This window comes from Apodemus sylvaticus, chromosome 1 (assembly GCF_947179515.1).
Source record: "Apodemus sylvaticus chromosome 1, mApoSyl1.1, whole genome shotgun sequence".
In the NCBI taxonomy this organism is placed as follows: Eukaryota; Metazoa; Chordata; class Mammalia; order Rodentia; family Muridae; genus Apodemus; species Apodemus sylvaticus.
The window spans coordinates 121900360-121912050 of NC_067472.1; the positions used below are offsets into that span (position 1 = coordinate 121900360).

Consider the following 11691-nt stretch of genomic DNA (forward strand, 5'->3'; position numbering starts at 1 on the left):
TTTGAACATATTTAAGATAACTTATGATATTTAGTGTTTTGTTTTTAAGTCATACTGGACATGACACTTCCAGAGGACCCTGCTATACCTCTCCTGGGCATATACCCAAAGGATTCCCTGGCCTGCAATAAAGACACATGCTCCATTATTTTCATAGCAGCCTTATTTATAATAGCCAGAAGCTGGAAAGAACCCAGATGCCCCTCAAAGGAGTAATGGATACAGAAAATGTGGTATATTTACACAATGGAATACTACTCAGAAATTAGAAACAATGAATTCACAAAATTCTTAGGCAAATGGTTTGATCTGGAAAATATCATCCTAAGTGAAGTAACCCAATCACAAAATTATACACATGGAATGGAATCTCTAAGTGAATATTAATTAGCCCAGAAGCCCTGAATACCCAAGTCACAAATCGCATAACAAATGACTCCCATGAAGAAGTATGGAGAGGGTCCTGATCCTGGAAAGGATTGATCTAGCATTGGAGGGGAATATAAGGACAGAGGAAAAAAGGAGGGAGGTGATTGGAGAATGGATGAAGAGAAGAAGGTTTATGGGACATATGGGGAGGGGGGGATCCAGGAAGGGGAAATCATTTGGAATGTAAACAAAGAATATAGAAAATAAAAATATTTAAAAAAAGAAGTGTGTCATTATAGATGAAATGATGTTTCAAAAGTTTTGAAGAAGCCCAATGTCTCTTCTCTTTCTGAGCAACTTCTCCAGTACCACGTTTGCTGGGATGCTCATGTTTTCTCCACTATGATGATAATATACTAAATCTTTGAAGAAGTAAGTAATTGCAAATTAAATGCTATATTTTATAAGAGTTTATAAGAGACTCTGTAGTCATGGAGTCTCTTCAGAACAAGAGAATACTAAGACAATTTGTATGAAAAAAGCATTAAGATGTTGATGAAAGAACGTAAAGAAAATACCATAATATGGAACATTCTCTTAGTCTTATAGATTGGTAGAATTAATATAGTAGAAATGGCTATCCTAAAAAAAGCTCTATATAGTGCAATCCCCATAAAAATTCCAACACGGCCCTTCACACATATTTAAAAAGCAATTTTTTGATTAATATGGAAACACAAACATACTCCCCACACCAACTATAACCTAAACAATGCATAGTTAGTATAGCTAAAATGAACCTGAATAATAAAACTGATGCTAGATGCATCACCATTGATGGCTTCAAAATGAGTTACAGAAAATGGTGCTACAATTAAAGAAATCTGTTTTTAATTAGAATCCACTTATAAATCTACACACCTATGGAACACATATACATAACTGATTTTTAATAAAGAAAAACATACCTAAAGAAAAAAAAGTATCTTCAACAAATGCTGCTGAAAAATGAAATGGCTGTACTAAGAAGATGAATTTAAAGTGATCCACATAAATTTATATGGGTTGTGCAGACCTGGACATGTCTCTTACTGACTGGAGAATTCTAGAGGTCTGCAACATCTCTGCTAGGCAGTATCCCTTTGGAGAACAGGCCCTGAGCCTTGCCCGGCATAACAGTGAAACTGGACCTGGTGGCTAGTCTGTGGTGAGCCACTCATGAAGATTATAGCTTGGAGACCTGGCACTCCTAATCTCCTTTGGTGATTGGTGGCCTGAATGTGAAGATAATACTTTCACCATTCCCCATTTGCCACCCATGGGAGTTGGGGAGCAGCCTCAGAAGGAATGAGAGCCTGATAACTAGCCCTGCCCCCTCACTGGCTGTAGCACTTGGGCACCACCCTGGAGCTAGCTTTGATGGCAAAGGTACAGATGAACCACCTTGGAGGCTATCAGAATGGGCGAGACGGCCCATCTCTTAGAGGCTGCAGCACTTGGGAGTGTAGGCCCTGTGCCTTGACTGAGCAGCACAAAGGAGCTTACTCTGAAGGTGTGTGTGTGTGTGTGTGTGTGCTCACAGATAAAATGGCCCTGAGGGCAGGAGAGGAGGAGAACTGACTCTGCCTCTCTCTGATGGCAGCAGAGTGTGAGTTACCTGAAGCATTGCTGGAGAACTTTCCCTTGTGGTACAGCAATGAAAAGGAAGCTCACTTACCTTCTCAGGTACCAGACAGGCCCAGATCTAAGGCTCTGAGTTCAAACACTACTAAATCTATATCATCTGGGAATGATTAGGAAAGTTCTAGTCATGCTGAACCAAAGCTGCAGGATCTCCATGACACAAGTTAACAACAAGAAAATGGGGAGTGGTCTAAGTGAGGATGCAATACTTATGGTGTCACAGAAGCCAGAGATCTTGCACCAAACCAATGACAATGTGTATGTATATACACATACACATACATATGTATCTATATGCATATATATACTGTGTCTGTGTGGATTTATGTGCTCTCTCTCTCTCTCATGTGTGTGTGTGTGTGTGTGTGTGTGTGTGTGTGTGTGTGTGTGTTTGTCTGTGTGTGTTATTTTGGGAGATACAGTGTATGTGTGTGTGTGTATGCATGTGCGTGTGCGTGTGCATGTGTGTGTGTGTATTATTTTGGGAGATACAGTGTATGTGTGTGTGTATATGCATGTGCGTGTGCGTGCGTGTGTGCACGCGCGCGCGCGTGTGTGTGTGTGTGTGTGTGTGTGTGTATTATTTTGGGAGATACATTGCAAGAGTCAAGGCCAACTGTGAGGTGAAGAGGAGATAATTAGGACTGGAGGGAATACTGTGAAACAAAAAAATAATAATAAATATTTTATAAAGGAACTCCTTGAAACTGAGAAGTTTCAGCATACCAAAGGAAAACAATCATTCAAAGTGGCAACCTAGAAACTAGCAAAACATTTTTAACAACTCCACTTCAAATAGAAGGGTAATATTCTAAATATATAAAGAACTCAAGAAACTAGATATCCAGAAAACAAATAACCCCAGTTTTAAAAAAATAAAGTATATATCTAAACAGAAAATTTTCAAAGAAGTATGCTCAAATAGCTGAGAAACATTTAATAAATGCCCAGTATGTTTTATCATTAGGGAAATGCAAATCAAAACTGTTAATGGGTGATATGGAAATTTGTAGACAATATGGAAATAAGTTTAGCATTTCCTCAGGAAAATGGAAATCAATTTATCTCAAGATATACTGTTCTGAGACAAATACCTGAGTGTCACTTTATCCTACCACAGAGACAAATGCTCAGCCATGCTTAAGGCTGTTCCATTTATACTATTCAGCAATTTGAAGCAATTTAGGATTTTCTCTACTGAAGAATGAATAAAGATATTGTGGTACATATACAGAATGGGTTATTAATCATTTGTCAAAAAAGAAAATGATTTCTAGCAATCAGAGTGGGGGTGTTTCTATTTCTTTTTCTGATTGAATAACCCTTTTACTTTTACTGGGTTGCAATTTCTATCTTTGATATGAAGATACAGGTCTAGTTTCTTTTCATCTTGTTATGCCAAGTTCAAGTGACTTTATTTGCATACTTGTTGTTTTCTTATGGGAAATTGAGAGGAGCCTTTGATTTCAAGGAGAGATGATTTAGAAAGACTGGGGGAAGGAAAGAGAGAGTAGGTGGCAGTTGTGATGTATTTTATGAGAGAACAATAAATAAAATTTAAAATCATGAAATCAAGAAATGCCACAGGTATACTGATGGAACTAGGGAAAAAAATCATTGTGAGTAAAGTTGCCCAGACCCAGGTAGACAAATATGGTAAGTTTAAACTTACTTGTGAATATTAGTCTTTCAGTCAATGATAACCAATCTCCAATCCACAGAATGATAGAAATTGGTTATAGAGTAAGGGAGGAGGTGGGGACAGTTAGACAGTTAGATATCATTAGAAAATGGAAATAGAGTAAAGTGTCATGGTGAGATATGGGGACCCAAATGGGAGAATTAAGTAATGTTGAGGGAGAGAAAAATGGGATGAGAAAGGGAATATAGGAAGAGACAGCCCACAAGTTCTTGTTGCAAGAGTATTACAGAAACCTAATGAAATAGAAGCTTCTTAAAATATAAATTCATATGAAAACAATCCACAGCGAATTGCAGAATAATGGAGAAGACATAGTCCCACCTGACTGTCATCAAATGAAACCCTCATTACCCCGATAGGTATTCTTAAGTACAATTGTTAGATAAAGGGATCCCATGGTACAAGCAACACAGCTCATGTCTATAGATTGCTCCCCAAACACTGACAGTAAGGCCCATTGCTGAAGATAACCTATACTTCTCTACTGAACATGGAGATATCAAGCTGGTGCCTACAAGGTGCCTTAGCTACTATGTTCAGTGGATTTTCTATATGTTGGTACTTTATATACTACCAAAGCAGAAATATATCATAAACCCAGAAATAAACTCTTTGATCTACAATAGTGTCTTGCCTTCAAGATACAGTAGTACAACAGGGACACAAAGTTTGTGAGAGTAACTGACCAATGCCTGAATTGACTTTAGGTTTATGTCCTGATACAGAACACATACCTACCACTGCTCTGGTGAACCTGAAATTTGATAGCCCCAGGACATAGGATAATAACAAATAATATCCTTCTATAAGTTTTAAATTAAATTAAAATTTAAAATTTAGCAATACAGTGACTCTTAATGACAATCTACCATAATCATAAATTAGTGCCTTGCACAGCCCTTATCAGTGAAACTTCATTTTGCAGTTGATTAGAACAAATACAAAGACCCACAGCCAGTTGTCATTCAAAGATTGAGAGGCCTTGGAACAATCATATTCAAATGGTAGGATGCATATATCAAAACTTTCTCATCTGGGATCAGCAAGCATAGTGCAAGAGGAAGCAGAAGCAATATTTGAGCCAGAGGTGATGGAGGACACTAAAAAAACAAAGGCTTCTAAATTAATGTGATCTATGCACATGTATGCCCAAACATGTAAGCAGCATGCACAGGCATACATGGGTCTAACTAAATGGGGCCTTAGCGTTGAAATGAGAAGTGGACACAAGACCCAGAAAAAAAAATCTCTAATTGACAAGTACTTTTAAGGGTAATGTAGTTTCCTCCAAGGGTGACTCACTATAAGTAAATAAAATACAATTAAGTGTAGGCTGCCTGCCCATCAGTAGATGGAAAAAGAAATCAAACTCAAAGGTAACATTATAGCTTCTTGCCACATAATGTGTTATCAAGGCTTCTTTTGTTCCTTTAACCTTATTTTTTTTTATTTTTATTATGTACTTATGGGAGGATATGGATGGGGGATATCAGGATGGGAGGACAGGTGAGGAGCAAGGAACTAGGATGAGTAGAGGGAGGGGAAATTATAAGCACTATATATAAAGCAAAAATCATCTCTCCAATAAATAGTATAAAATGCTTTGATGTATGTGTGCATATTTGTTTGTCCATATATTTTCTATATTTTATTCAACTATGAAAAATCTGAATATTACTTTCTTCACAGCCTTTTTTATCTGTTTGTTTCTAAGACTATAGATAATAGGGTTTAGGAATGGAGGAACAGTGGTATAAAATACAGAAAGAGTCATATCCTCAACTAATTCTGAGATTGCTGAAGGTCTTAGATATGCATAGGCACCAGAACTAAGAAACACAGACACTACAATAATGTGAGGGACACAGGTGGAAAATGCTTTTGTTCTCTCTCGTTTGATAGGAACCTTCAAGACAGTCGATATTATGCGAATATATGATATAGCAATGAAGGTAAAGCAACTACCACTGAGCCCAATGGCAGTCAGAAGAAGTAAAAGCTTGTTGTTAAAGGTGTCAGAGCATGAAAGCATCAGCAAAGAGGGAATATCACAGAAGAACTGAGGGACTACATTAGAGTGACAAAATGATAGGTGGAAAGTTTTGAAAGTGTGCACACTTGCAAGGATAAGGGAGGTAAGTAGGGAAGCCAGTGTCATCTGAACACAGAATTGATGGTTCATAATCAGAGGGTAGAGGAGAGGCTTGCAGATGGCCACATAGCGGTCCTGGGACATGATGGTTAGAAACTGAATCTCTACACATGCACAAAATAAGAACAAAAAGATCTGTGCTGCACACCCAGCAACAGACATATTCCTCTGATCAGTGAGAGAGTTGATACAAGCATTGGGCACAGTAACAGATATATACCCCATGTCTAAAATAGAAAGATTCCTCAAAAAGAAGTACATGGGTGTGTTCAGGGTCTGGTCAACTATAGTAACAATTATGATGATAAGAGTCCCTAAAAGGCTGCCCAGGTACATCAACAGGAACAGCACACTGAGTAGGATTCTGAGCTTCCAAGTCTCAGCAAAAACTTCCAAGAACTCTGTCACCAGGGTAGAGTTAAGCATAGTCTCAAAGCATAAGTTTATCTGAAAGAGAAAAGCCACAACTGAGAATAACTTTGGTAAGTCACCATGCTTTGAAAGTATTTATTTTTGTTTACTAAAACTGGCCTTATGTCTGAACCCAGACTCAAAAGGTGAATCATGGTATGCACTCACTAATAAGTGGATATTAACCTAGAAAACTGGAATACCCAAAACATAATCCACACATCAAATGAGGTACAAGAAGAAAGGAGGAGTGGCCCCTGGTTCTGGAAAGACTCAGTGAAACAGTATTCAGCAAAACCAGAACGGGGAAGTGGGAAGGGGTGGATGGGACGACAGGAGAAGAGGAGGGGGCTTACGGGACTTTCGGGGAGTGGGGGGGCTAGAAAAGGGGAAATCATTTGAAATGTAAATAAATTATATCGAATAAAAAAAACTGGCCTTATGTCTGAAAAATCAAGTATTTCATTTTGGTTTCCTATGTTTTTGTTATGCTTAGTTGTTAATACACATATATGTGGCTGTCTGTGAAATGGTATGGTATGATGTTAAGCACTTAGAATTAATTTCCATAATAATAGCCATTACATGAATTCTATTATCTTAAGAAATATTGTTCCTTAATATTAAGTTATATAATACAGTGAGTTCCTCTTCTTCATAAACTACCTGCACCAGTTAAAAACACACAGGGATGTTTAACATGTATAATAAATTTTTAAAACTTTGTATGCATTTATTAACTTATATGCATTTACATGTGAAATGCATTTATGTTGTATGATTATTTCATATATACACATGTATGTACATCTCTACATGGAGGGATGGGAGAAAGGAGTGATTGTGAGAGACATGGTCATAAAAAGACAGATTGGAAATGAGAAATAAAGATGATCAAGATAAAGTGGGAGACCTTCAAATAGGCCATTTTCCTAAAAACCTAGACAATGTTAACTTCACACGCTTGAGGCAAATTTTTCTACTTTTAATGAAACAAGTCAATTTCCTTATAAACCTAGAGAAAAGAATGAAGAATTAATTCACTGGATGGATTCAAATAAACTGACATTGTTTTTCTGCCTTTCCACTTAGATTTATGACTTGGAAGATCTTGAGCAAATTAGACATGTATCATGCAGCATTAATTCGATTATCAGAACAATGCTGGTGTTATAAGTTTGCTTTGCAAATATTTGGTACTTTTACTGAAATGTAAATAAATAGCATTACTAATAAAATATTACATTGATATAGATGCTCAGAAGTAGATTAATTGCATGTCTTAATAAGTTAGGAAATACTTAAATGAATTGACTAGGAAATGACTGATGTTGATATTTTAAGGAAAATATACTTAGAGGCACTGAAAATCATTTTGAAAATCTTAGACACCATTGAATGCCCAGTTCTAGATCTGTTTTTAGATAACCAAACTCAAACTGACTACACAAAAATCTAACACCTAGACTTGAGTTTCTGTGGAGAAATCTTTAGAATAGTGGGCAGCACTGTCTTTTGTGTAACAAGAGCATTATTTTTTCATAGGTCTTCCTCAAAATCCATATGTGTGTGTGTGTGTGTGTGTGTGTGTGTGTGTGTGTGTTTTATGTCATCTTTACTAACACATCCTATAAACAAAAATAGATACATATAAAACAAAATATCATTTTTAAACTTACGGTAATTTTTAAACTTATGGTAAAATCTAATGATAGGATTTAAGTCATTCTTAAAGGTGATCATTTCGTGTTTATGAATACTAGAGTTAAAGTCTATAAATGGTTTTATCAATTTACTTTAAATTTTTTACTTCTATTTTAAAATATTAAAATAAAACATTTTTGGTTTTCTGCTGAAAGCTATGTATAGTGGAAATAGAAGAATAAAAGATGAGTTTAATACAAATGAACACTCTATCAGTTTTTCTAAGACTGATTTTGAATACTTGAACTAGCTCAGCAGTTATGGACATTTACTGGTCATGCAGAGGAACTGGTATCAGATTACAGCATACACATAGTGAACTAAGGACACTGCATAAACATGGAAGGTACATCCATGGCAGCAAAACATATGTGTCAGGAATGTGTGTGTGTGTGTGTGTGTGTGTGTATGTGTGTCATTAAAACATCTATTAATGAATAAAGAGTTTATGAAATTGAAAGATAGCAAAGAAGGTATATGTGACAGTTTGGAGGTAGGAAAAGTAACCTAAAAAGCAGACATTTATTATAATTTCAAAAATTTAACAAATAAATAAATATTTCAAAATGTTGTGAAAGCAGATTTATATAAATTTTATGCAAGGCTATATTTATCTACTTTATGTGTACAATATATATATATTAATATATAATATGAGGTAAATTTAAGATATAAATAATGAATTTGTTTACATAACATTGTATACATTTTGTAACTATAGAAAAAAATAAAAGGAATTTGTAAGTATAAATTGCTAGTCAAGTGGCACAAAAACACAATGATCAAGTTTGATAATTTGTCAATGATCCGATAGTGTACCATATTCTATGATATTGCTGTCAAACTTAAACTGAAATGGCAACAAAATAGCAAGATTTTTTTGTGATTGCTTTTCTTCTAAAGTATAGATTTTGTTTTCATACATTCTCTTAAGGAAATTATTGGTTATATTAAAGGTGAAAAATGTGACATGTATTTTTTTCTTAAATATTTCATACTTGTAGAAGAAATTTCTTTCTTTTTCTTAAAACTTTACAAACTGAAGGAAGGGGATGCTAGGCAATTCCCCAATAATTAAGAGGGAAGTCAAGGTAAAAACCATGGTCTCAGTACACTTACCCATGTGTTGTTCTTCACTCAAAAATGAGAATGAATCTCTGTATTGCTCATTTTCTCCTAATCAAAACCTTACATATACTTCAGTCAAATATTCCTATCTATAATGGATTGTAGAAGTCTTCATTTTAGTAAAATACTAAACTTGTATTTTAAAAAGTCACTAGTATTGTTATCTTTTATCTAAGTCATTGTTATCCTCCTGAGTACAAAGACTTTTGGAACACAGTCTTTAATTAGGACAAAATACCCAGATGTAATTTAGATAGGTAATGGTTTCCATAGAAGTGGTAAGAATGGACCCAATTAAAATTCAGCATTAGACACAGGCTGAAGGACTAGACCTTGTATCACCTGAGTCCCCTGAAAGTATGGTGATGGTGATGTAGCTAATCAACACTGTGTGAATATACAGGTAATCTCCATGATCTAAAGTAACACGTCTGGCACAAGTATGGAGCACAGGACAAAAAAATCTATAGTTTTCACAATTCAAATAAAGCAGATATTGAATCTCTCATTATCTATTCTCTCCAAGATGATAGTAATTTATGAGAGATATAAAAATAAATACACACACAACAGTAACCATCCTCTTTAAAAACTAAAGAAAAAAGAAGAAAATAAAAAGTAAAATTTGAATCCAAAGGATTGAAATAAAGATACAAGTCTTTGAGTATTCATCACAACAGAGACTAATAGCAACATGTTTTCTTCAATACATACATTCAAATCCAAATGTCACCTTTCAATTTCATGAGTTTATTAAAACATATTTAAGTCTTTCAGTTCCTGTTTTACTTTTTGCAGTTTATAAAACATGTGAAAATGTAAATTAGAAATTACACTCAATTTTTTTAAATTCAAAATAATGTACAACACAGTATATCCATCTTTTAATGGACATAAGAGGATCCTTCACAAGTTGGTTTCTTTCAGCTTAAACAAGGGGAAACTGGGAATAGACTTAGTTTTGGCTCAGCCTCTTGGATAGTCCAATGAACAGCTTTTATGGAAGACTGGAGGACCTATATTGACATAACAAAGGCATGACTGAAGAATTTTGCCAAATTCATGCCTAAGAGCTATGAAATGAATGAAAAAGTTTTGCCATCATAATCTCACAGTGGTTAAATCCATCTCCATATGAAGCACACTAGGCAAGAAACAAAACAGAGAAAGGAGTTCTGTCTATCTGTTACCAGACTTTAATGAGATTTTTCCCCCAGAATTCTGAGAATTGTGTACACAATGAACTTATTTTTTCTTTGCTTACATCTTCAGTTAGTAATCAAGAAGTTTGGGCTAATGAACATCAGTCCATATTTGGAACTCATTGTAGGGAGACCCCAAGTGAGGAGACCATTTCCACAAGATATTAGGCTACTATTTGAGGATTTCAGTCCATGTTGTAACTACTTCTACACATCTAGAAAATATTTATAAAGACTATAAAATATTTATATTCCTTTCTTAGCAGACTGCACCTCAGTGAGAGTAGTTTCCACAAGTTCTCTGGGGTATTGAGCTCTCTTTCTGAACCCTGCATGGGTAAGGGCTCTCTGGCATCTGACTGAGTTATCACATGCAAGTTTATCATGCATAGTTGTGTCATACCATACCTTGGTTGAACAAATCAGAAAATTTTGTGTGCCCCAGGTAAGTAGTTTGGTGAAAATTTATCTGCAGCAGTGACAGGGCAGACAACATTCTAATCTATTTTTCCCCTAGGTTGTAGGTTTCATATTCTTCTGAAGCATTAGGTAGCAATTGATCAAAAGGCGGCCAGGGGACCTGGAACATTTCAGGTTGTGCACTCCTTGAAGCCCCTTGATAACTGCATTCTTCCCCACTGTCTGTGGCTCTGAGAGCCCTGATGCTTGATGTCATTTTCTTGGGATTTTACTGCAGACTCCAGAAATTTTGTTGGGCATTAAACAGAGAAAATTACTTGCACACAGATTTAAGCCAATAGAAATTCTTTATTAGTCATTCAGAACCTATACTTGGTATTCTGGATCCCAGTGTGGACCTTAGCCATTTCGAGGGTGATCTTTTAAGCACAAATACAACATTCTAGAAAAGTGTGATGTGGAACTGGAGCTGTGAAGACACCCTGATATAAGTATGCCTGCTTCGGTACCAGACGCATCGATGAAATCCCAACTTGTGCTGTCACTAAATACCATATAGGAATCTGTAGTCATGGAATACTATCTATATCAGTGTCTGTAGCATATATTATTCTTAGAGACCTTGTGGACTTCACTGGTCTGGGTGATACCTGGAATCTTGTTGATGTACAAGGGTTTAATACAGCTAATCCTATCCCCACTGGCTGTGGTACTCTAGAGAAATGGATATATTCTTTTCTGTTTGCAACCCTCAAGAGAGTGAGCCCTACATCAAACCTGAGAAGCATGATAGACATGATACTGCTGCTTTGGATCTGCTCTAGCAGTTTATAAATGAGGTAGATGTAAAGGTGGTCCAATACAAAGGTCTAGATGGTAGCAGAATTGTGTAGCCCACTACATCTACTGCCTCCACAAGA

General features: G+C 35.9%; 1 protein-coding gene across 1 annotated transcript; it reads right to left on the reverse strand.

Moving 5' to 3' along the window:
- Positions 1 to 5402: 5402 nt before the first annotated feature.
- LOC127681578 (olfactory receptor 14C36-like) lies at positions 5403 to 6341 on the reverse strand. The gene has a single exon (XM_052177968.1). It carries the CDS (start codon positions 6330 to 6332, stop codon positions 5403 to 5405), a length of 930 nt encoding a protein of 309 aa, XP_052033928.1. The 5' UTR covers positions 6333 to 6341.
- Positions 6342 to 11691: the final 5350 nt, after the last annotated feature.